Source organism: Lottia gigantea, assembly GCF_000327385.1.
Source record: "Lottia gigantea unplaced genomic scaffold LOTGIsca_31, whole genome shotgun sequence".
Lineage (NCBI taxonomy): Eukaryota > Metazoa > Mollusca > Gastropoda > Lottiidae > Lottia > Lottia gigantea.
The window spans coordinates 893,404-920,003 of NW_008709027.1; the positions used below are offsets into that span (position 1 = coordinate 893,404).

Below are 26,600 nucleotides of genomic sequence, written 5' to 3' on the forward strand. Positions count from 1 at the left end.
TAGTAAACTGCTTCACTTTATATCTCTACTCTGTGCTTCATCAATTTTATTCAGAGTTCAAAATATTCTGCAGTACGTTCATTTCCTACATAGATTTTCATTAGAATCATTCAAAACTTTCTTCCAAAAAACAATTTCTAAGACTAGTAATCTTGATTTTAGAGGTCAACTCAAGTTGTCTATGACTCATTCAATTTATTAATCTATATCCCTGCAAGTACATATTCATCAAAACTTAAGAATTTTTTTATCACTTTTTAGCTGAGAAAAATTCTGTAGGGAATCAGATTAAAATCTGACAATTGACAAATACCAATTGGCATTCAACTGTTCATGATGAAAAAAATAATATTGACTTTGACCTATGCTATGAAAAGGCAGTAAATCTTATGGATGCAAGAAATTCCAAGTGAACTCATGTAATACTAATTGAAAGTTCTAAGAGAACTGTGGAACTCTATAAAGATTTCCTGATAGTCCAGCTGGTTCCTGGTTATTTGACTGAATGTTGATTATTTATGGTATCCTCATTAACTGGACCTAAATTGTTCTATTTAATGTAGTAGACTTCCTGGGTAGATGGCTAGACAAGTAGTCTTATTTAATTACATCAAATATTGAAATGAAATGGTGTGAGGTGATCTAGAACTATTATACCACCAACACTGTATGTTATTCTTCACAATCAACAACAATAAACAACAAAAGAGTGTTGCTTTCAACATGTAATCTATCTGTTTAAAGACAGATAAAATGGCTGATTAGATGTGACAGTAATTCTACACAAGTAGGCATTAAGTTCTTGTCCTTTTCTTCAACTATTTAATTATTTATACTTCAATTCCAAGTTACAAATTCCAAGACATGCATATTTTACGTGTGCTAATGTTATTGTGAATGGCTGAAACATTTAGTATTTTCTCTTTATAACTGGCCCTTGTATGCATAGGAAATTGACATTCCACCTTTTTCTATCACTGTTTATATTTTATGCTGTCATTGTTTCTGATAGGAGACAATACAATATGTGTCACTTTCACTAAAACAGGTGGTATGGGTATTACTATCAGAGTTTACAACACCACTTGAGGGTTCCAATCAAATTTATTGTAAAGTTAAAAATGTATGGAGTCTAGTTTCATAGGTTTAAAAAATATTTATTTTCAGTATTACATAAGGGTTTTGGAAACACGCTAGATCTGATATCATGCAGGCTATACAGACAATTGATATGCATACAATGGTAGTTTAAATACATCAATAAACTAAAAATACATGGAACGATAATTCAACATTGAGTTATGATGCTTATTTATTGTGGTTGAGATCACAGATTTTCTATCTGACCATAGTATCATTTGCAACTTCACACTTTTTTTTACCATGAAATTGAGAAATAATGAACATAACAAAACAGATAGCATTTAATTGGACAAAATTTTATGGTCAAGAGTTGATGGCCATTAAATTTTTACCATTTCTTTAATGAACATCCTCCCACACTTGGCATCCTGTCTAATGGCAGCTTAAGGTTGAAAACACAGTTGGAAATCTTGTGTAAATAGAATATAAAGATGGCACTAAGTCCAATTTGACTTGAAACTAGGTTTATTAAATATCTGACCATGCTGTTAGTCTAGCCAGTCTGACCAGACAAATAACAAATTCATTGTGTGAAATCTCACTTCTCATGGAATTAAACCAGGTCATATTGAAAAATGTTAAATTTTAAGAATATTTAGTTGATTTCTGATTATTATTGACAAAACGTAATTAGCAAATGTTTGTTAATTATTATTGAACTATTTGTGCATGCCATTATGGACTGGATATATTTGTCATTTTATTGACTCTTGCAATTTTATTTTAAACACAAAGAAAAATTGTATAACTCTTGAAACAAAGAAACTACAGAAAATTTGATCATCCTATTTATCTGTCCACGTGTTTTTTATGGTTGACTGATTTTACCATCATTTCATCAATGTTGAATATACAATAGAATGGTGCCAATCTTATTAAAATTTCAGTCTGTTGTAGAATGATATTATATGGCAGACAATAGATAGAAAAAAAGAACTTGTTGAGTAAGAGTGCTGTCAGTTGAGTATGCCATCTGCATAATGACATTAAATTACAGGGTAGATTTTTTAAACTAATAACAGTTGTGTTGTTTTGTAACAAAGAATTTAGGTATCTCATTGAAGATTGGAGTTTTAATAAATAAGCCATGTATTTTTCAGGACTAGGAATATTAACTAGGAAAGCTTTGCTCCCAATGGTTAAAGGGATTGTAAAGAGGTTTTCTAGAAAAAAAATATATTTGTATCAGGGACACTGATAGCTTCAAACACCACAAAAAAGGTGTTTGATGACATCACTGATCGCAAATTATGCTTGTATCACATAAAAAACCTCTTTACATTCCCTTAAAGATGAGTTTCCTTATTTTATAGTGTCAAATTAAGCAAACTTTTTGATAAATTGGTGTTTCTAATGAATGATCATGTATTCTTAATCATTTCATAATGTTCTTATTGAATATAATTAAGAATTTTAATCAATCATAAATGTCCATGTATGTACAGTCTGGATAAACAAAAAAGACTTTTTGACCTTTCTTAATCGGTCACTCATTGGAATTTTGCTGGTAATTCTCTTCTTATTTAGCCAAGTATGAATTAATTGTGGACATGTCAGACAAACTGGTATTTTTCCAAGTCATTAGAACACCTCTACTTTCTATTCATATAAGTATTAGCATTTTCATAATTGAAAATAAGGGAACCTATCTTTCAATGTGAGCATGAAAATCTTAAAATGATTTTTCCTGTATAACAGATTGTATTAGATATAGTAACGGTGGTCTACTTTTGAGAAGATTTGAATTACATCCTCATTTTTTCTTACACCTTATAAGGCCTTAAACTTCAAATGCTCCTGTAATAAATCTTCTTTGTGTATATACACAGAAAAGTAGGATGTAAAACTCCATTCGTTTCATTTTATTTCTGTGTATATACACTTGTTTATATTTACATAAACATGCATTGCAGACTTTTAAGTAACTCTTGATAAAGGGGAAATAACTCTCAAAATTTTTGGGTGTAAATTTGGCATTTGATGTCTGAAATGTAATTTCTTTCAGATTTTGAGAATTTAGAAGAAGTAGAAGAATCAGTCTGAAAATAGATGATTCAGGTACATAAAGGAAATGTTAAACAATTTTTTAAAAAATTCTCCCAAAATTATTTATGTGGTCGGAAATGAAGTGAAAGGATTATTAAACTTTATTTAATAAAATAAATATCTATATAGTGGTATACACATCAATGTACAAATGAATTGGAAATTATTAAACTTTTTTAACATAAAATTAATATCTTTATTAGTTGTATTGAATTATACATGTATGTACAAATGAATGAGAAATAATGAAACTTATTTCACATATAATAAATATCTTATACTGATATATACATGTATGTACATCTGAATAAGGTAACTTAAGATTAATTATTAATCCCAATTAATTACAGATTAATAGTTAGATCCCTTTGAAATTATGACAATTTTGAAATCCCAATTGTCTCAATATTGCCCTTAAACCGTTGTTACTAAATCAAATTTGACTCACTCTAAATTTAAGGGATCGTAAAAAGGTTTTCTAAATTTTTTATGTGTACCCTGGTTCCTGCAATTCCACTAAAATTAAGTGTTTGATGACATCACTAATGGCAAAATATGCCAAAAGATCTTCAAGATTAGTGACGTTATAAAATGCTTAGTTTAAATGAAATTGTAAAAAGCACAGATGTCTGATTGAAAATTGGAATGGTGTAAATTGATGCTATCATTGTCCCCTATACTCATACACAATGTTGAAAACTTCTTTACAGTCCCTTTAGATATTATCTGATCTAGTAAAAAAAAAGAACGATGACTGCAGAGAAAGATCTTCAGATGAAAAATATTCATTTTAAAGATATACTACATGTGTATAGTTTCATATGTATTAGATAAATCTTATTTACATAACTTTAACACCTCTGTATTTTTCAGGGCAAGTTCTTGGTGTTTTAGATGCTGGAGATCCTCTTGGTGAAGATCGAGAGCGTGGAGATCCTCTTGGTGAAGATTGAGAGCGTGGAGATCCAACTGATGGTTTTGGGGAGTTATTTTGCAGAGATAGTTGAGGGCGATTGGTTCTAGGGGATGGGGGAGTTTTTTTAGGTTTAATCTCAGGTGTGAGATTGTTTGTGGTTAAACTTTCATTTATATTCTCATTTTTGGATGTCACTTTTGCAGGAGCATTTTCATAATCAAGCAATTGATGATCTTCTAAAATTTGGTCTGTATTTTCATAAATATCACTAGAAGGTCGTTTTGTGGATTCACTTATCTCGTTTTTAATATTTGCATATTCACTCACTGTTTTTATTGGTCTCATATCAGGCACAGAATTCCCAGTATTTTGATAATGGGAAGATAACTCATGAATTGAAAAAAAATTAGTCTGTGGATTTCTAGGATCATTGACATACCCTTTATTAACCACACCACAGGCTTTGGGAAGATATTGTGGCTGTGTCATATCAATATACTCTGGATCATCCTGAATTTCTTTATTTGGTGGAGAACTTGGCACTATATATCCATCACTATATACACTTGTTACACTTGCCATACTTTCTCTTGTTTCAGCAACAGGTGTATTCGAAATATGTCTGTTTCGTAGTAGAACTGGCTTGATAGCTTCTTCTTGTTGGTGATCAATGGGTGATTCATTAGATATATCATTTAATTTAGGAACTGCAAATGATGGTAAAGTTGGCGGTGAATTTTTTTGTTTTAATCTTTGTCTTTTTTTGTAGCAACTGAAATTAACACAGCAGGTTATTTTAAAGTGTGTTGCATGATTGAAATATATGGCAACCCATTATATGGTAACTGATGAGGAGCAATAATGGTTGCTTACCTATAATTCAACAAATTACAGCCATAAAAATTTGACTAAATAAGGATTCAAATTTTCAGCTCAAAAATTGTTGCATTTCATTCAAAATTGCAGAAACTATGTTTTTTAGTGGAAAAATCCATACAATGACTAATATTTGCTACAATGAGAAACAGAGAGATTACCCTTATCTCTGAAAGATTAGTTTTCAATTCACGATAAGGACGTGTGTTGGTTTTATATCAGACCAGTTACAGTATATACATTATTATATTGGTAAATTGGTATGAAATATGATTAAAATTTGATATCACTTCCGTTCATGATATTTGTCCTCTCCATTGTAATCTAACAGGTTTTCTACCGCAGTCCGTTCTTATGATGTTATTTTTAACCTATCAAAGGGTGTCATATAGGACCCGTTTCTTAATGAAATTAACGAATTGTAGGAAAGCAAAAACCACAGTAGAGAAGTACGACAGAATCCTCACAGCCGAAAATATTATTCTGATTAGCGGTTGGGAATAGATCCAACTCAACCCAGCATTTAGAGAATAACTAGATTACGTAACCTCAAATGGATTAAAATCTAACTTGTCTATTACTTGGCAGATGGAATTCCACTTGACAAAATGTAAATTCATGCAAATAATTGAACCAACGTATGAAGAAAAAGATGTGTGATTAAAATTCCAGTAGACCTTAAATTTAGTTCCCACATAAACAACATGAAAGCTAATAGGTTGATTGATATGGTAAAAAGAAATTATAAACCCTTGAAACAGTCAATCTACAAGTCTGATTGAGATCTGACCAACTCTCGAATATGCAACAGCAGTCTGGTATCCTTTCTATGTAAAAGACATACGAAACATCGAAAATGTACAACTCCGGGCAACAAACATTGTTAAAGGTATCAACCCCACAACCAATACACTACAACCTAAGAATATAGTAGAAAGAGGTACATGCATCCAGTCACTTTTTATTTATGAATGAAATTAACCAATCCTACTCAATACTATTTCTTTTCCTTTAATATGCACTATATGCATAAAATACCGAGGTGAAGCCTGTGCTAAATAGCCTACAGATCGAAGATCAGGTAAAGGTTTAGTCCGTAGCGCTTCCCGTAGAAAACCAGTCAGATTAAAACAGATTATAACATAATTTAATTAGCTCTAATGGAATGTATAAATACTTACATGCATATCACAATAAAAACTATTAACATCACACCTCCAATAATTGTACATGGTAAGATAATATTCAGATCTAGAAAATAATATGTTTACGATGTTTTACAAGTTTGATATAAAAATGTAATATTAGTAATTGTCCAGCCAAACGTAAATAGTTTCTACTTTATAGTTACACATAACACAATTTTCATAATTATACTACAATAGAGGTAGGGTGTTGGGTCGTAGAACTGATATTGGCTAACAAACAAAGACAAGATCTTACCAATTTGAGTGGTGCTAGATGTTGGAGATGAAGAGGGAGTAGTAGAAGATAGTGTGGTTGTGATTATTCTAGTTGTAGTGGTAATGGGAAAACTGCCGAGTGTTGATGCTTCAACGGTACTTGTAACATTCGATTCGTTGTCAATCATTGTGATTCCTTATGAAAATAAATGGTAAGGCTTGGTCATATAATGCACACGTCAAAGTTCAATATTCGGTATTATTATTTAGCATATTTGGCAACTTTGGCTTTTGATGCTATTACATAGCTTGCATGACATTCTTTCTCAATAAATGCCCACTTCCTTGTTGATATCTATTGATATGCTAATTTCAACCTAGTAGAGTAAGCTTTCAATTACACAAATGAAACCAAACGTATTTACCTTAAAATGTCCGACAATATTTTCATTGTTCAAATGACCCGAAGATCTGAAATATCATAATGAAGTTTTAAGGAACATAATTATAAAATCATGTGATATGAGTTCCGTAAAGGAAGCCTGACCTATAGTGCAGGAAGATGAGGAGTATATGACGTCATTCTTCGGTGATTTTAAAAAAAAATCGACTTATGAATCTTCAGAATCTTATTTTGGTATGTGTTGTGAATTATAGAGGCTAATAAATATTAAACGTGATATGGGCCTACCTGATATAGATTGTTATGTACATTTAACACCAAATATTCACAACTAAAGGCTGATAATAAATAAAGTTTTTCTAAAAATAGACTATATGGCCTACAAGGTGGTTTGACAACTTTAAAAGGTGAAAATCAGAAATTGCATAGGAAATGTGTCACACACTGTTTTTTTCTTAAACTTACGTGTGGCACTCATTTTATAATCCCCTAAAATTGTCTCAAAGCTCTAAAAAACGAAAAAGAAACTGGCGATATTAAATGAAAAGATAATATGTTATATCTCTTCCTTGTTTAGTAACTCACTAAGAGGAAGTCCATTGAGTCAGTGAATATACAGATATCATTTACTACGCCAATATTCGTCTCCTTAATATTAACAAAATCCGGCATGAAAGCTCTTTTTGAAAAGAAGAATATCATATGAACGAACGCATCATAAAATGTAAAACGTTTTGTATATAGTAGCCTACAGTAATTTTCTCTACAGTAAGAGAAAGTATCATATTAATCAGGTTTTTTATAATCGTTAAGGGGAAGTAACTCGATTGAAGCTAAATATGCTAGGATGAACCCTATTGAAAATAAAAAAAATAATAAGTATGAGTTATAGCCCTTGTTCAATTTTTAGCTCGGAAACGTTCTATCTAGAAGGTTGAATTATTAAGATTTTGATGAAACTCGGTGCAATCACCCAAGGATGAACCCTATTGAAAATGAGAGAAATCGAAAAATATTTAGTATGACTTATTGCCCCTGTTCTTAAAAACGCATAGAAAAGATTTAGCCTGTAAACACTCTAGAAGGCCCAATTTTTTTACAGATATTGACGAAACTTTATAATATTATAACGCAGTTATAAGATACATTTGATTGAGGGGATCTCAGATGAAGTGTGCAGTTGAAGCATCTGGTGTATATCGATGAGATTAAGTTCGAACAAATTGCAACAATTTACGACTGAATCGACCAGTGCATTCATCATCGTCTTCGTGTAATATGCTTTGTGTTGGAAGATCGGTTACATGAAGAAACTATGTAACTAAAAACAAAAAAAAAACTCTTCACAAAAGAAACTTACTCAGTATTTTAATGTAAAATCAAATGAATGTAAAGAATAAATGATCTATGCAAACGAACTGTCTTTTATTATTAACAAGGTACTGTAGTATCTTATGTTAAAAAATGTCGAAACTCTGAGTTCTCTGACACTCTGACAAATTTTTTACGGTCTCAGTGTGTCAGATTACACGGGGTATACTGTATATGGAAAGAAGACTCATAAACGGTCACTGGACTTTCACACACAAATTAACATAAGATCTCCCACCACTAGAAAAATTATTCAAACAAAGTTGAAGGTTGAAATTAAGGATCGTTCAGCTCAAACACGTACACTACTATCCTCTTGGAAATACCATTTGCATTCTGTGTGCTCCAAGCGTATTGATAGCTTTCCGAAGTGATTTACACATGGTTTGATACAAGAGAGTGTCTGCTAGTGTGCCTGTCTGATCTGCAGCCATGTCTTAGGTAGGGTGGTCTGGTCTGCAGGAGAAGTCTGTGTGTGTATGGCACTTGCGTTTGACATGAAATGCAATGGCCATTTGCCGGACGGTTTGAAAATAAATCAGAATTTAATTACAAATATCCGTTATTACATTGTTATCCATTATAAATGTTACCCAAACACGCTGCATCATTTTGTTGGGCAAGAAATGTAATATATCGGAAAATTCAACAAACTCGTGCCATTTTTATTTGGTTGGTGTCACTGAATCTCACCGATTTTCCTGCCAGTTACACGTCTGATTTTCATTCCGATGTGCTCGACCTAGAGGATATTTTTTTAATATCAGGTCTATGATTAAACTTTTACGACTTGGCAACTGACTATAAATGAAGACGGAATTTGATCAATAAAATAGATGTAATAGAATTAATCAAGTAGTGGTTTTACTTCGTGTTAATTGATGAATTTTTATGAGTATTATTTATATATAAATGTCTTGTGATCCCAAAGGCCATATAATACTGAATGCATTTACATATATAGATGTCTGCATAATTATACTAGAACCTAAAGATTATTAGAATAGTCAATGCTGAATCTGAATCCAGACTGAAAACATGTTTTCCAGTGAAATTATGGTGATATTAGTGATGTTAGGAAATTTTCGGTGTGATGCCAGCTCTGAAATATGTAGTATGAAACTTCATCGTTGTGAGAACGCCAGGGACGATCGTCTCTCTAATACTACCGACCAAAACGTCTTATGCTCTTCTTATAAGCTATATACCAAGTGCTTGGATGATGCTCTGAATTTGTGTTCTCATCAACGATTTATTCTGAGATCAATTTCATTCTACCAAAATAAATTCAACTCCACTTGTAAATCAGATGATAAAAAATGTGATGAAATCCTGGATACTTGCAAACAAATTACTAACTCAATGGTTACTAACGAAACTGCTGTCGATTGTCCAAACTTTCTGGAATATATTGTATGTGTATCAGATGAGAAGTGTTCTCTCGGAGGACTTTATGATATGTATGATATCACTGAAGAATATTGCAGGATCATCATGACCTCCAGTGGTATTAAGAATTGCAAAAACTGTTCATCTCTAAAGACTCCATTTTTGTCAAATGTTAACTTGCTCAATAATCCAGGAACATGGTGTGAGTACTTTGATAGATATCTTAATGTGCCGAGTGAACTGGATCCTACGTCTGCTATACGGAAGCGTGTCGGAGACTTCTGCCATTCCGGGACAATAAAAATAACCGGTGAAAACAGTAGCTCTCCTTTTAGTATTAGTGAATCGGTACTAATATGGTCAGTAGTCCTAAGCGGTGTCTTTCGCCAGTAGAAGTAAAACTCTTTTTCGTTTTGTTTAAAATTTTATTAAATATAATATCAGTTTTTAAACATTATTTGTGTTTGTAAAGAAATATAAGTACTATAGAATATATGGAATTGGAATTAACCAAAAATAAACTAAATAGTGTTTACATTGCATAACTTGCTAACCTCCGACACAAATTCTCGACGTAGGTCTGCCTACATCTACTGTAGTGATGGACAACGATGATTAACGATGAAGAATTTCTTATTGTTACACCATTGTCTTCATGTTGTTAATGACATACATCTTTATTATCTCGTTTGTCCAGTTCGGTGAATACATGATTTCAAATGCAAAACTGATCTTGATAATCCCGTCTTTCATATACTTTGTATTATTTATGATCTGTTGTCATATACATCAAAATGTCTGAATTTAGAAAATCAGGTACAATTAAAGCGACACGACAAGTAAAATCTGTCAATCAGATCATATTTGGCCATAAACTTCATCTATAGGTCATATTTCTTATTACTAACAAGTGTAAACCGGACTGAAGATACCGTCAGTTGTGAGAGCATTGTTTTAGATATGCTCTGACTTCTCCACAGTTACATTGTAAGTGATGAAAAGTGGATATATTTGGATTGGACTGATACTCTTCAGTGTTCTTCATGACTCAAGTAAGTTAACTTCTTATCTAAATTTCTTGAATGTTTCTTCACACTTGCTTTTATGATTATATGTCATAGCAAGTAATGACAATTCATTAAGAACATTTATTTTGCAGGTGGGCAAAGATACAATTGTCTGACAGTTAGCTACCCAGGAAAGTCTCCCCATAAGAAAAGCCCTCCTTATGAATCTCCAGCGTTAGAACTTCTTCGTAAACAACATAAAGAGTTTGACTCTGGATTTTCACAAAGTAATACCGAGAGCGATGATAGTGATGAAACAGAAGAAAGTGAAGAAGCTGAAACTGGCGGAGGTTATGGGAGAGAACAAATGGAAGCAGACGAAGAGGTGGAAGTCGAGGATGATGAGTTTGAGACGGGATTTCAAAACATTACTGACATCGGTAGTAACTACACCTTTCGACAGAGGCCTATTGATGACAGAAAGAAACGGCAAGCACCTTCTTTTGGTATCAATAGACCAATGGTTAATTCAACTGAAGAGATAATGGAAGTCCGGAGTTCTGAACAGAATATAACTTCAAGATCTTCTAGAATTGACGACAGTATTCGTGATGATAATGAAGTGAAATATGATTATGAAGAGTACCAGGATTATGAAAGCAGCACCTCTAATTCTACTAGTACTGTAACAAATACTACTACTTCGTATAACTCCACTGAAAAGTTTACAGGGATGATACGATGTCCAAATCCTTCGCAAAAACTCCACATTCGAAGGGTAGTGACGGGATATTCGAGCACTGGGTACTGTGTTAGAGATACAACATACTGCTCTAAAGACATTACCGATTTTAAACAGGTGTGTTCATAACGCTTTTAAATCAGAAAAAATAGTTTCCGCTTTATGTACTACAAATTTAATCTCCACATGCTGGTCTCGCATTTTGGTTTTGCAGGGTTTTCGTCCGCAGTTTGATCTCCTACCAGTCAATTTGTAGGCTATAATGCTGTTTAAATTCCAGGTAATTGATTGTGAAGGAGTATTTGGAGAATGTAAACTAGAGCTACCTATAGAAAGTCATGATAGTTGTGAAAATAGTAACTATGTTAAAATTGAGTATGATTGTATTTATGGTAAGTGTCATATGTATTTCTAATCCCCTTCTTTTTTCGAAGCAATCAGTGTATTGAATCCAGTAATGGTCGAAAATCGTATACTCTTCCATCGCAAATTGTTGTATGATATCCAAGAAGTCTAGGATAAATCAAACTTTCAACTTCATAGTATATTGATTATATTTCAGATCATTCCCTGGTGGATATTTGTTCTAAAATACATGTAAGTAGATGGAGGGAAATAGCTATTCAATCACCATCATACCCAGCTTCAGCATCAGTACCATCAGCTAATATTAAAACCTGTGAATGTGAGATTGTTACTGATGATAAATCCTCCCTCTATATATCCTATTTGAAAAGCGACATGTCTGGCTCTGATGATAAATGTGACGAAGAGGTATTGCTGTTTGAAGAGAAGTATAATGCCAACAATTCGTCAAGGTTCCAAGTTACTGGTGAAATATGTGGCAAGAAGTCGTCCTATTCCAGAAGGTTTGGAGATAATCAAATACGAATGACCTATTTAATAGGTGGAATCGACGATACTAGGAAGCGTGGTGGTTTTTTATCAAGAATTTCCGGTAAGTGTTAATGATGGATTACACTTATAAAGTCGAATGCCGTTATTTAATCGAGTTTTAAGGACGATCCATTGCCAAGAGTGGTCTAAAACATGCATGTATAATTCTGAGCGCTAAGTGTCCTGGTTTCTTTATGGTAGCTTCGGGTTATTTGGACAGTTTGTCTAGTATCTAGAACCATTGTTTGACACAATATATACAAATTTTACTTTCACTTTCAGCACATTCATTTGTAAGAGGTAACAGTCTAATCAACGTTAAATGTTCTTCTGTCCAAGCTAATGCAGCAGGTCAGGCAAATAGAAATCATCCGGTAAGAGCCGTACCAACACCAATCAAGAGAACTATTATTTCACCATTTTTTGTTAAAGAAAGGAACAATGTTTCCCATCCCGTGCCAATACTCTATCACAAATTAACAACTTCCAGTCCTCAGACTGCTACTACCCCTCGATGGCGAATAGGACCCCGTGGTCGTAAATATATACCAAGACCTGGTAACCCGAATGGACCAATATTTTTGGACGGATTAGGCCCCGCAGGTGTTAGAAGACGTTATCCAAGTCGCATTGGTGTACCGAGAAGATATAGACCTGGCTTACGAAGGAGAATTCAGAGAACCACTGTAGCACCCTTTCTGTTCAATTTTACCAGACCTGTACTACCAGAAACAAATGTTGAAAACACCACAAAATACATTGAACCTACAACGGCAACTCCAAATAATATCAGTTTAACGAATAAGACTGCGGTGGCTGCTGTTGCTTCTAACAGTGCTGGGGCTGTCAAAGCTGGTGAAGAAGATATTTCTGTAAATCCAGCTGCTTCAACTGATGGTAAGTAACGTTAACAGTACTCAGCCAGGCACAGATTCCAGAAATATTTAGTGACGCATCAGATTAACACCCATGGGGTTGCGGGACCAAAATATCGGGGTGTGGCCAACTGTTGTAGGAGAAAAATTAATCTATATGGTTTCAGGACTTTTGATGTATCGATGTATGTATAACAGCTTCTACCACAGAGCCAGCATAGTACGGTTGAGGACCTGGGGAGTAGGCCCTATTATGATTAGCTTGAATCGAACTTTAATTTTTTTTTTAATGCCTGTTGATCTTTGGAGTGTGATTGCTCCTGGGTGTGAGGGCTGATATAGCTTGGGAACCACTGGATTGTATGTTAAGTATGATATGGCTGTGTATTTTTCAGCTAAAGGAACGCTGGTAGCAGTTATAGCTAGTATGGCGTCCATCCTTGTCATCATAGTATCTGTTGGATTTTACTATTTCTATAGAAAGTGAGTCACGACTTATATTTTCCACAAAAATTACGAAACTTTCAAATCAAAACCACATTCATGGAAGATTTGTAAAGTATGTATTGAAAGTGTTGCATTCCCATTGTGATGGCTCCAACTTGATTCTTGAATAACTAAATTTTCGCCAATATTTGGCTTTTCTTAGCCATCTTCTTCACCGAGGGTTCGATTGAAATTTAAAAGTTGTGATTTTCGGTACAAACTTGATATCAATATACGTTTGTTTTTTTAACAAGACCCATCATTATGTGAGTCAGAAATCAAAAAAGGAGCTGATTTATATTTAAATCTCCGGTTCCGGTACGTGGACATGACAACATAGCTATATGCTTGGCTGAAGCTCACGGAGATGAGGAATTCTTATGCTAATTGATTTAAACCTGATGTTTTTTTATAAAATGTCTTAATTGTTATTTATCTTTTGTTATAGACGCCAGAAAGCACTCCCCAGTATGAGCAAGGTACCTTCTGACACCAGCAGTACATGGTTTAGTGAATATTATTATGGGATAACCAACTTTTGCAAGCGAAAAATTTATGGTGACAGTAGTAATACGACTCAGCTATCACCAGATGACAACACAGATGAATCCATGTATGAATCCTATCAAAATGATGCCCTCAATAGTAACGAAGTAACAGAGGGTAAACCATCAAACTTAGAAATAATAACCACCAACTTAAGTAAATCCAAAGACAATAGTCAATCTATTTTCGGCAATACATGTACTATCAAGTCTCAAATTGAAACTTTGGAATCTCTAGAAGTCAAACTTGTAGCTCCACCACGTAGGAAACGGAATAAACTAGCTCCACCAATACAGAGCGCAGAAACATCACAAACAGGACGTAGCCGGGTACAACAACCTCCAACAACTGCTGACTATGATAACCCACATACACCAGAAAGGGAAAGTGGTGGGGTACAGCAACGTCAGACAACTGCTGACTATGATAACTCAGAAACACCAGAAAGAGAAGGTAGCGGGGTACAGCAACGTCAGACAACTGCTGACTATGATAACTCAGAAACACCAGAAAGAGAAGTTAGCGGGGTACAGCAACGTCAGACAACTGCTGACTATGATAACCCGATTGTGACAGATAACACTGAAAACAACCCTGTCTCTGACAATACCTATGATAATTGTATATCAGCTGGTACAACTCGACAACACACGCCTTTATCTCCAATTATTGAAATTCAGGATAATGAAAATACGGAATATGCTAGCATTCCTGAAATGATTTCTATGTTTAACTCCCAGTGCTAATTAATGCTTTCTAAGTAATTTGTAGTTTATGAATAAGTTATATAATATTTCCATCTTGTTTTATTAGTTTTGCAAAGATAAAATTATATTTGAAGAAACACAGTTATCTGAATGGTTGGTTAAAGTAATTTACTATCAATTAAAGTTACGGTAGACAGTTTGATCTCTTATGATGATGGAAAAGAAGGACTGACCTCTATAGATCGGTTAGTTAGTGTCTGAACTGTTCAATGATTTGATTACATTTCTACAAATGAACAAATTTGAAGTTTGGTAGCAAGAATTAGTCATTTGTTGACTGGAATTTCAGAAAAATCCTCCCTACACTCAGCCATGGTCTTTAATTGAATTAACCAGAAAACAGAATCTAATTTAAGCCGATCTTGACATCTGAGTGGCCATCGACCACCAATAGTGTGGCCTGTCTTCACTGATTACCACATTTCTTTGTTTAAAAGATAAAGAAATCATACTGGCACGTTATGTAATGTCTTTTGTCCCATTTATTGTATGAAGATGTCTTCTTGAGAAATACAAATTGCACCATTAAAGGAAAATGAGATTTCTAGTTCATGAAAATATGCTACTGCCGTAGTACTTTAGTACTAAAGTGGCTACAAACTGTCTTATGGAAAACAAATTCTGCAAACATTAAATGAGCTTGATCAAAATATTTTAAGTTGATGTAAGGTTCTATGTCTAGTAAACCTATGGAAGACGGCGACAGACTGTTAAACAAGGACGATTGGAAGACAGTATTGTTCTATTATATACAATTAACAATGATTATCACATATATAGTTGTGGTAGTTTAAAGTTTTGGAGACGGATTAAGAAGACATTGATTATACAAATATATACCAATTATCACTTGAAATAAAGAACAAACAATATGATCGAATAACAGTTAAAGATATAGCTGGCAAACAGTGAACCGACGAAAAGGCGCGAAATTTCTATACACATAATCACCTCTGAAATTTTTTTTATCTATTTGGACATCAATCTATTTCTTTTTAAATAGTAGACATTTAAAACTGATCTTCATTGTTTGACTTCACTCGACATCTGGGCAAGAACAGCTTTCTGATTGGTCGTACGCGCAATGTAAGAGGTCAAATCTCGGGGTCACCAGTTTCTCATTCACATGGTTATATTAGTCGACGCCAAATGAAGTGTAGTAAACTGCAACAACTTCAGATAAATTTCGTAACATGTGGACCGCATTTCAGTATTGAGTTTTTGAGGTGACGTTAACTTTGCAAGAATCAAGGCTCAGAATCAGAGGAAAGTTCTCCATATATTCCAAGGAAAAGTTCTGTAAGGTTAGGCCACGCGTCATACAGAATCGGTGCGCGTGCCGCAAGAGATGCAACACATCAACAGATAAGTGAAGAATTTTGTCATGACGAAGATTTGGGAATTATTTACAATGGCATGGAAACTGGCAAGTTTAGTTTTGGCTGTGAACTTTCTTGTTGTGGTGTCTCAAGGTAAGTAAGGCTAAATATTTATAACGTTGACAACTATAAAGTTAGTCGTCCTATATTTATGCATGATTTATTTTGATAGATTATGTTGCCCACAATGTAATAATTGTAAAGGTCCTTGTTATTGTGTGGTGTTAGATGGTTAGTTTGACCCTAAAACATGACATTTTGTCTTAACATTTTAATTCTTCTCTTGTCTCCTTAATCACCTAAATATTGATTTCATGTAACTTTCAATTAGAAAGCATGTGACCTATTTTTAATCAAGCAAACATTATCATAATATTATCCGATGCAGAAGCTTGGAGCATCTGGCTTATAGTAAAATACGTCACTAAAATTAGTTACTACTTTTAGACAAACTCGTTTTATCCAACTCCATTAAAAAGGTAAAGAAATTACAGGGTCACAAGTGTGCCCCATATTATACGAACTTGTTTTCAAGAAAGTTGAAAGTTAGTAAAAAGGTCTACCAGCTGCCTTGATCTCAACTATATCAATACATTTTATTGTTTATAGTTTTACCCCACGGCTACCCTTTTCACGGCCTTTCAAAACATTTTATATACAAGAGTACAATTTGAAAATACTGTCACTATACTCTTTTCTTTTAATCCACTTTAAGCATGAACAATGTTGTTGTAAAAATTTGTGAAGCATTAAACAATTTGCCTATAGGCAGTAACATGGTCAATAATAAACACCATTTTGTTTTATGCCTATCATATTAGTTAATTTAATCTCTTTATTACACAACAATAGTCATTAAACTACTCTCAATGTTTTTCTCAATTAACATTAATTCCTCGAGGGTATTGGTAAGGTCACAGGTCAAAGTAATTGGTCTAAAATACCATGTCCTAAGATCAGAATATTACATAAATTACATAACCCTGAAATCCCGTTGTGAAAAGAAACTACTTCAATAATTTTATTGAGACATACCCAAGGGTATCGTCACATTTAACACTATTCAGAGACCTAAATGTCGAGTATTTTCTCGTGAATATTAAAATGTTAAACGAGTTGATATCAATGCTTTAGGAATATATTGAGATAGCTAGTTACAGGAGGAATTTGTTAAGAATAATTTAATGTACCATGTGGCGTTGAGCAGTAGTGAAACGTGATATTTCCTGATACTGTTACAATTTGTATGTCTATAACAGAACCAGTGACCTATATTCCATCTTTATTATAGAGATGATGCAAGAGTTGTAAGAATTTTCAATTTGTACCAGATGTCAACTTCCCTTCATCTTGTTTTTACTTGAAAAAACCTTTAACCTCCATTCATTAACTATATCCGGTTCTTTAATAACACTCTGTTTGTCTGCTGCAGATAAAACTGTCTGATCTTATCATTCCTTCTTTCATTCATTCGCCAGTGTGATGAACCCATAAAACGCGTCTGTATTCTGTGAATTCAACGGAGTTAAGGTTAAAGTGGTGAAACATGCGGACTACAGATTAACCAATTGTCACTCTTTTCAATGGGTTTGAGGCTCAATGAATTTAGGACCATCTGTTCATATTGTTACTATAAATAGGATTCACCATGAACTACCATCTGAACGCTAAATGTCAGTGCATAGTTCTTCTGTCAGGTCCTTACATTCCACTCTCCTCAACAAACACGAAACAACCCACATTATGCATACAACATTAATGTTGAGTACTCGACTCTGCAGACGATTTTAAGATACGAAGCTCCTTTCATAGATCTGAGGTTTTTAAAAGCAATGGTTAAAAAAAATAGAAGTGTCATATTGCTAAAACACATTGACGTGTTAAGGCGGTGTCATATTACTCTGTGTAAAGACTTCATCTATTCATTGTCGTAATACTTGAATAAAATGATATACTTGTGAACTGAAGACGATTTTATTGTATAATTTAATCGCGTGGGAAAGATTCATTCCTCAGTTGCCTCCTGACTAAATATAGGTATTTCTCTTTACAGTTAGATGAAGAAGAAATATGTTTTCACTGACGTTTCATGATCCATGACAATCATTTTAAATGTTTTACCTTAATATTTTACATGTTTGATGTCAAACTAACTTTCTATTTACCTTAAATCATACCCCATTGAAATATATATAAAAAAAAATGTGTATGTATATTGGCATATTATCAACAATAGAGGCATTGTTTAAAACATAATCAACATTCTCCGATTCTTCTGTATTTATTTAATACATATCATTATATTTTATATAGAGTAGAATGTTTTTAAGTCAATACAACCTGTTATTTGTTTTGTAGATTATGAAATAAAAGAATGTATTACCGACCGAGAATTAAAAACAGTCGATGTCAAATGCCCTGATAATACCAGAATAAGATTAGATGAAACAATTTATGGTATTAGTAAATGGGTTTCAAGTACAGAGTGTTCCCTAGCAGTTGGTGATTGCAGTGAAAAAATAGATTTGTTCAACTCTTGTGACGGGAAAAACGAATGTTCTGTCATATTGACAAAGACTTATTCAGCTAAATGTGGAGGTTATGCTACGTTCTTGAGAGTTTTATACGATTGTCAACCAGGTAAAATACTGTCTATCCTTTAATCATCCTTTCATATTGAGTGGCACGCAGCACACCAGAGAGACCAATCTTCTGGTTGATCTGCAATATAATTTGATATGCAGTGGAATGATTTTGTTAGAATTGAAGGTATATGTAATCTGAAGGTTAACTGAGGTTCCGGAAATGAAATAAATTTTAGGATTTTGTTTTATTCCAGAACTAAATACAGTTACAGCTACTGAAGTGGTAACCAGAACGAATTCAGAGACAAATAATAACAAATTATGGTCACCACCAATAGCTATCAGAGATGACACACCAAGCCTTACTCCCGATAACGAAACATCAGCTGATGGTAAGATATCTATATTGGAATTAGTGCACCGGAATATATTCTAAGCGCTATCAGTCTATAATTTGACGGTAATAATCTTTAATTTTCAACCTTCGACACTCACAGAAACACAAGGAATTCTCATCAAAATCGTATGCAAATTTGACGAAAGACATTCATATCCGATCAAGATAATTATTTTATTATCACAGTTCTATGAAAAATTGTTTTCACTCAGCGTTAAACTTCTTTTCAGAAATTGGATTGATAGCTGGATGTGTTGTTGCAGTCATAATCACTGTCTTAATGCTGTTATTTGCTATTTATTTAGTTGTTAAACGACTATGCAGGTAAAGTAAATGTAGAAATATACGGAACCTATCTCATGACATCATGAGATGTTTTATATGAACGAGTCGTGCTTATTCATAAAATAAAGCATCTCGGCTCAGTTTGAACTTTGCAATTCCTTTATTACAGCATAGTCAAGGTTTAAGAGCCAAATTAGTCCAGTAAATCAAATCTTTTCTTGTAAACTTGGGCAATAATTTGGATGTAATTATGTTTATTTACAGACCACCACAAGATGAGGAAATAAATCAGGAAAATGTAATTCACCAAAAACCGGACATAGTTATATATGACCTAGTTTGTTGTTGTTTACCAAGACCAGAACCTGAGAAACCAAGGCCAGTAGCTGACCAAAATCAAAACATTCAAAATTCTGCACAGTTGCGAATTTCGGATCGACCGGTTCCAATAGGAGAAGTAACAGCCGTAACTGTTAACGAATTTAACCAACCAAATCCACCCATTGTATCTAATGAATCATCTCGGCATCAGACAAGTGCTCAGAGTGCCAATGAGTCCAGACAATCAAATACAAGTGCAATGGCCGGAAACTCTGCTGTCGGCCTCCCAAACACAAGGACAACATCTGCATGTTAGCGTATATGCCTACTATAGTGTGAAAAAAATATTCATTTGACTTCATGCATATTACATACCAAAGTTCAACATATTGATAGACAGTTTATAAACAGATAAATACAACTTCCGACTCTAAATCTATCATTATTGTATTTAAAAAAAAACTTTATTTGACAGTGATGAATTGATGAAGTTCGAGGGCCACGATTATTTGGTGCATTAATACATGCATAGTGAATATTGGGAATATAAATTACAATGTGTTTGTTTGGTGTACCAATCATCAACTGCTATAAGATTTAAAAACAATGAATGGTAATATTTCTGGTGTTCTGTTGAAAGTGCTATATACCATAAACAACCTTTTGTCATTATTCATCTATTTAATTACATATGTTTATAATAATATATTATCATTAATTATGTATATATACAAATATCTATATTTATATTGTAAATAATGATTTCTGCTTCTGCATCAAATGTAGAAGTCCATTTATATTGTCAGTATTCGTAAGAGTGAATGTGAGAAAGAATAAAGACAGTGTACTGAAATAACATGCATTATACTTGTACAGGGCTCGTTGATTATTCGGTTGAATAATTAGAAAGTCCGTAGAAACAGAAAGTACTTTCTGTCCAGTGCACTGCACCTACCAAGTACCTCTTATTTTAAGTAAAGACAAAACTTGTTCAATCATACGACTAATTGTATCCAAGGCAAGCCAGTTTTTATGACAAACTGGATCCAACATTATAGCGCTGTATCTGGTTCAAAATAGGATTCAAATAAGATGGTATGAATTCTTATAATCATGTGGTCATTCCTGGGGTAAAAATAACTAATAAAATATTACCTCTGGATCGTGTCAGCCGAAATATCTTTTTCAGAATATCTTTTCGTACCTTGAATATCATGAGCGCTTCTATGTAATTTGTAAACAGCCAAAGGCCATACTAAAGACAATTTTAGATTCAATTGATGAAAGGACCTTAAGACAATCGTTCACAACACAATTGGGAATCGGCGAAACACTTTTGGTTATCCGGTCCTTACCGTTCTACACAGGAGTGTATGAAGAAAATGTCTCAGAAGAGTTCTAAAATTGGGGTGTCTCCCCGAGGCGAATCCCAAATGGACAAAGTCCTCTGAGGCCCGAAACCACTCTAATTTCAATGGTATACGTTGAAAAATAACTTTCAACCAAATAATAAATGATACTGACTATAATGTATTAAAAACAGGGATATGATTTGCGTGATCAGATTGACTTATTGAGCACGTATTCACTTCTTTTTGCTTCTCTTTTTAAGCTCAAATAAAACAGATATTTTGCTAGTGACTGTCATGGTAGCATCAAGTTTACGTTGATGAACGGAATCTGCCAGATCGCCAGGGGGTGTTGATTCAGTTGTTTCTTCTTCTTGAATGCTTATAGGCCGACCGACATCAAGATGAACTAATTTTGCCATCTCTTGTGCTTTAAGTTTTGCATTATGAATGGCAAGTAAACTTGCTTCTTTCCTAAAATATATATACATAAATTGTGAATGGGTTTATACCACATCAACACGATAGCCTAAGACTATTCAAATATACGATGATTTAAATGAAAATACCTTAGAAAATAAAATTTAATGTCCTATGTAACTTACCTTAGAGATTCTATAAACTTATCATCATGCTGAAATTCAGGAAGAGATACCTGGACATTCTGATCTAATTTTTCTATGACAAGATTTGAGAATTCTTGACATTTGTTGAAGTCGGTGAAAACTGCCGTTATATCACATTTCATTATCACTAGTTTACCTTCTCTCATTAACCTCTCAAATATATCTACATTCTCACTCTGAAAGATATAATGGGATTCCAACTTTATACGGGATCTGATGCAGTGTTATATATGAACTATAGCAAGTGAACAAACATTAAAAGATATATGTTACACCTCTCTGCACCAAGAAGGTGAAAACAGAGAAGTGTGAGTAGTAAAACAACCAGATTAGCCAACGCGATGACTGACACACAGAGAATGAGAAATAATGACAACACTGGGTAACTCAGTTAAGCCTAAAGTTCAGCTTTAAAGACGATACAACGTGGACCTCAGGATTATACGATGAAGCACAACTAAGCCTGGTAGACACTTCGGGTGAGCACAAGGAAAGGGTTCATATACTGGCACTATAACATGGTGCAACTGAAACCAACACCCCTTTTTCTACAGCTCTGTTAACAACAGACAAACAATGTCGTACTACCTTCTACAGGATCATCTGTGGGAGGAGAGAACAAAACTTAGGTATTTCATAGGCTTTATCAACATTGAGGAGCACATGGAAGAGAACTTCCTGTCATAAGAGTCTACAAACTAATATACAACATGTCTTACGAACATCAACTTGTGTAAACTTATATTACATGAGAGAACAATGCAAAGGCGCAATGAATAAGGGTTGCCCATTACCACGTGGAGTGGCATACCGCACCGGGCCATCCAACGTGTGTGATACTAATAGAAAATACAAGATTTTCAGAGGCAAAGGCCTAAAACACTGACATAGTGTAGTAAACCTATGTCTTATAGATTGACAGCAACATAATTGGTCTTTTATAGCAAAATAATACCTGTGGGAGGAGAGAAACAAAACTTAGGTATTTCATAGGCTTTATTAACATTGAGGAGCACATGGAAGAGAACTTCCTGTCAAAAGGCACACAGGCATTAGTCACCTTTTGAAACACAGGCACTTGTAACTTTTACTAAACAGAGTTGCCTCCCTTCAACCACTTAACTGTCCTCACTACTAAGCCTTACACATAAGAAAATTTGTCCCTTGTATCTACTGTTACATATAGATGACCGTTGAGTGAAGGTGTATGTGATAACACTGCCATAGGAGGCTGGTCGCGTTGAAAAGATTTGAAAATTGGTTGAAAGACTGACCGTTCGTACAAGTTTGACTGTAGTTGTAGTGGCATATTAGTTCAGAGCCGTTTTGTACATTTGTTTTGTTATATGTAATGATGTGATCGATAGTATTGATGGTTTCAAATTCTACAAATTAAGCATATTAATTAGTCATCCTCTCACAACTAGCCTATATTGAGATGTCCAACCAATGGGAGGACACCGTTGCAATAATTTTCCAAACCTGCTAGGTAGGCTACCGTATCAATTAGCCAGGCTATCTCAGTGCTCACTTTGCACAGTAGGCTAGTGGCCTAAGTGGGTATCTACTGATTTTTTTGTAGTGAATCAAATATGTTTCAACCGAAATTGACCAATATTTTTGGAAGAACTATTAGAACTATTTAGATACTGATATTTCAATCTAAATGAAAGTAATTGGTAAAATTTGATTCACTGTCAATCTATGTCAATGCCTAGCCCTAGTCCAAACTCTAAGTCACAAATGAGCTGCACTTAAAACAGAAATTGAAATCTTACTGTTATTCCATAATTAAATAGGCATTGTTTGATGTATTCCACTCGTCTTGAAACACTACTTTTGGCTTCCTGGGCTTCTTCCTTTCTCCCCGTGACAGAGATTGAAATTTTACATTTATTTGGCCGAAGGATTGCTTCTCCGACGGCCGATACACGAATGTGTCTGTCAGTTGCAGTTGGTGTTATTTCTACATTTTCGTCTTCATGTTGTACTCTATTCGCATTCAAAGAATTTGACTGTAATTTCGTAAAGACCATAGTGGGTTTATATAAAGCCATGAAATGCAGTCTTCTTTTGTAAACTCCGTATTAGAATAAATATACTTGAGTAAACGTTTTTCCCATTGAATGAATGGGTTGCCAATCAAGCCATAACAAGTGTTGGGGCCGCTTCGGTCAATAGGATGTGTTTGATTGGCTGTTCATCTCCAGTTTTGTGGACATTAGTCTAAATATTAATATTAAATGAAATATGAATAATTTTATGGGTCTTAATGTCAGTACCAGTCTAATCCATCGTGTTTTTACCATTCAAATAGCAACAATGAAAGAAAAAAAAAACGATTTTAATCAACAAGAAGAAATGGAAAAATAAGAAAGCATAATGAAAAGGTCAGCTGCTCTCGAGTTGATACAAACCATAAAAGTGTATACTGATCTATGTACAAGCCATAGAGTTATATAACTCTATGTTACAAGCGTACAAAAAACCTGATTCAGAGGAAATAGGTTTGGGTTATGGTTAGATTGTGTGTGTACAATCATGTTTTAAGTTACGCGGTCTGAATGAAATTAAATAGACTGTGATGACTGGGGCTGGGGTACAAAAAACGTGATTCCTACAACTTATTTAGTTCGCTAAGACTCTTCAGGAAAGTAAATCGAACGCACCTAGGCCTACTTATTTCTAGCGACAATTTTTACATTTTATCAGTGAGAGTCTTTATTTACAAATAAGTATAATGTATAAGTACTACATTACAATATCTCAACAAGGTTGCAAAAGGATTCAATTTTGGGACAGAGAAAAGTTCTATTTTTTTTCAATTTGATGATGTAAGCGGCAAACCGGAAGTTATTTACCTATTTGGTATTAAGGTACTTCCTGTCGTGTCACCGGTCATGAAATTTTCATTGAAATTGAATATTATCGTAAATATACACTGTTAGCCTACTGCATACCTAATACTTACAGAACCCTTCATTATGTCCAGTATGTTAGGGGCACGACCGGAAGGTACAGATGGAAGTGACCACTGGCACAGAGAAAGTATTGCATGGCAGTATAGACTCAGGTAAGCTGAGACTTTTTTCATTTTTTTACTTACAGTTACATAGTCTTAAGAATTTGTTGATCCAAATATTAAATCAAATTATGAAACCTTATCCTAGGTCATCGAAGATAAGCTATCAATGAATTGTTCATGCTTAGCAAACGTTAGCAGCTGTTTGGGTTTTTTTTTGTCATTTAAATAATATTTATGAATGGTTCAGAAACAAGCCAAAGCTTATATTAATTCATTAGCAGCTGTTGATGTGATGGCTTTTGTTTATCAATTGATATATAGACATAATATATTGAAAGAAATCAATTCTATTAAGCCTAAGCCCTAAATGTGACATACAGAAATTTCTCTGTTCACTTGAACGGGGAAATTTGTAGCTTTGTCTCTTACTAGAGTTCAAATGAATATATGCAATTTGTGGTTATTTTCTTTCAAATGCTCCTTTTTCTTTTTCAGTTCAATTAATAAATCCAGACTAAAATTTGATATTTTCCTCCAAATGCTGTTGGGTTTCTTGATGTTTATGAGACTTCTTCCAGCTTTATCAGCATTATTTGGTTTTTCATTTCAAAGCCTGCGAAGATGGGACCTTCCAGCACCAAGACCCTGGGAATATGCTTGGATCATTAGCATTAGTGCAGCAGTCCTAGGCTGGCGTTCAACATCTTATAACAAATCATTTCTACTTAAACAATACATGTTAGGAACTGTTGTTTTTGGACTCTTTCCAGTACTGTTTGGTTTTATTGATGTTAGTAATGACTTGTATGTCTATATTACAGAAAGAAAGTACACTTATGTTATGTTTAGTTTTCCAGCAATTCTATTATGGTCAACTTTCTTATTTATAGCTGCTCAACTTCATGTCTTTGGTCTCTATTTCTCCTCTGTCCTTCTGAAAGCATGGAAACCTCGAGGAAAGAAAGTTCAGTAGATTAAGTAAATGATTTAAGAATGCTTTATTTAGTTGTTGTATTTGCTGTGTTCATGCATGAGTGACAAGGATGGATTGATTCAATGGTTTGATTTTGACAATGTTCAGAAATCCACCATTGCTCACTGCCCTGGAAATCAATCATTATACTGCATTTACAGATTTTCTTAAATGTATGCACTATCCTGAAGAGAGTATTTGTGGAGATATTCCAATTGTATTGCCTGTACACCACTACATATCTTACACATTTTAATAAAGCAAATATTATACCAAATTTGATGTGAATTCCCATGTTTTTATTATTACCAGTATGTCTGTTAATATTTCTAGTCAATATTGCATGAGGTTATATTTTGTATTTTAACTAAAGAGCTATGTTTGTAAGTTTCAGTTTTGTTGTAAAAATTTCACAAAACAACTTATTCGGATTTTAATTAATCTGATACTGTAGAATATTTAAAGTAAAATGTATAATTGTATAACATGTAATGATGCTGGCTCAGATGCATTTGAGCCATCAGGCTAGGTAAATGTCATGAATTTTTTAATAGGTTTGTGAAGTTTGGTACTGGTACCAGAAGGCATTATAATTTTGTCTAGGTTTCAAGTTCCCAAACAACAATATGTATATGTACATATTTTGAATGAATGACATAATTTGTAAATAATAGAACTTACCTCTTATCATAGTTGATTATGACGATTGAATATTGAAGAAGAATTGAATATGATTGTATTCTTAAATTAAAGATATAGTCTGTCGAATGATATAGATGTACATTCAGGACAC

The 26,600-nt window shown here is 33.8% G+C and overlaps 5 protein-coding genes across 5 annotated transcripts; 3 read left to right on the plus strand and 2 right to left on the minus strand.

Annotated features, from left to right (window-relative positions):
• Positions 1-3,373: 3,373 nt before the first annotated feature.
• Positions 3,374-6,572, minus strand: LOTGIDRAFT_232713 (hypothetical protein; the record flags this gene model as incomplete). The annotated part of the gene is made up of 3 exons (XM_009057722.1): positions 3,374-4,877; positions 6,163-6,232; positions 6,425-6,572. 3 exons carry the CDS (start codon positions 6,570-6,572, stop codon positions 4,031-4,033), a joined length of 1,065 nt encoding a protein of 354 aa, XP_009055970.1. The 3' UTR covers positions 3,374-4,030.
• Positions 6,573-9,196: 2,624 nt separating this feature from the next.
• LOTGIDRAFT_232714 (hypothetical protein) lies at positions 9,197-14,945 on the plus strand (the record flags this gene model as incomplete). Its single annotated transcript, XM_009057723.1, has 7 exons — positions 9,197-9,749; positions 10,707-11,413; positions 11,577-11,688; positions 11,859-12,254; positions 12,476-13,090; positions 13,464-13,551; positions 14,003-14,945. 7 exons carry the CDS (start codon positions 9,197-9,199, stop codon positions 14,844-14,846), a joined length of 3,315 nt encoding a protein of 1,104 aa, XP_009055971.1. The 3' UTR covers positions 14,847-14,945.
• Positions 14,946-16,016: 1,071 nt separating this feature from the next.
• Positions 16,017-20,684, plus strand: LOTGIDRAFT_232715 (hypothetical protein). Its single transcript, XM_009057724.1, has 5 exons — positions 16,017-16,339; positions 18,605-18,886; positions 19,086-19,223; positions 19,459-19,552; positions 19,778-20,684. Exons 1-5 carry the CDS (start codon positions 16,252-16,254, stop codon positions 20,148-20,150), a joined length of 975 nt encoding a protein of 324 aa, XP_009055972.1. The 5' UTR covers positions 16,017-16,251; the 3' UTR covers positions 20,151-20,684.
• A 735-nt stretch (positions 20,685-21,419) lies between these two features.
• Positions 21,420-23,845, minus strand: LOTGIDRAFT_119569 (hypothetical protein; the record flags this gene model as incomplete). Its single annotated transcript, XM_009057725.1, has 3 exons — positions 21,420-21,657; positions 21,789-21,985; positions 23,588-23,845. The coding sequence occupies 3 exons, from the start codon at positions 23,843-23,845 to the stop codon at positions 21,420-21,422; spliced, it is 693 nt and encodes a 230-aa protein (XP_009055973.1).
• An 827-nt stretch (positions 23,846-24,672) lies between these two features.
• Positions 24,673-26,011, plus strand: LOTGIDRAFT_216100 (hypothetical protein). Its single transcript, XM_009057726.1, has 2 exons — positions 24,673-24,882; positions 25,330-26,011. The coding sequence occupies exons 1-2, from the start codon at positions 24,794-24,796 to the stop codon at positions 25,805-25,807; spliced, it is 567 nt and encodes a 188-aa protein (XP_009055974.1). The 5' UTR covers positions 24,673-24,793; the 3' UTR covers positions 25,808-26,011.
• Positions 26,012-26,600: the final 589 nt, after the last annotated feature.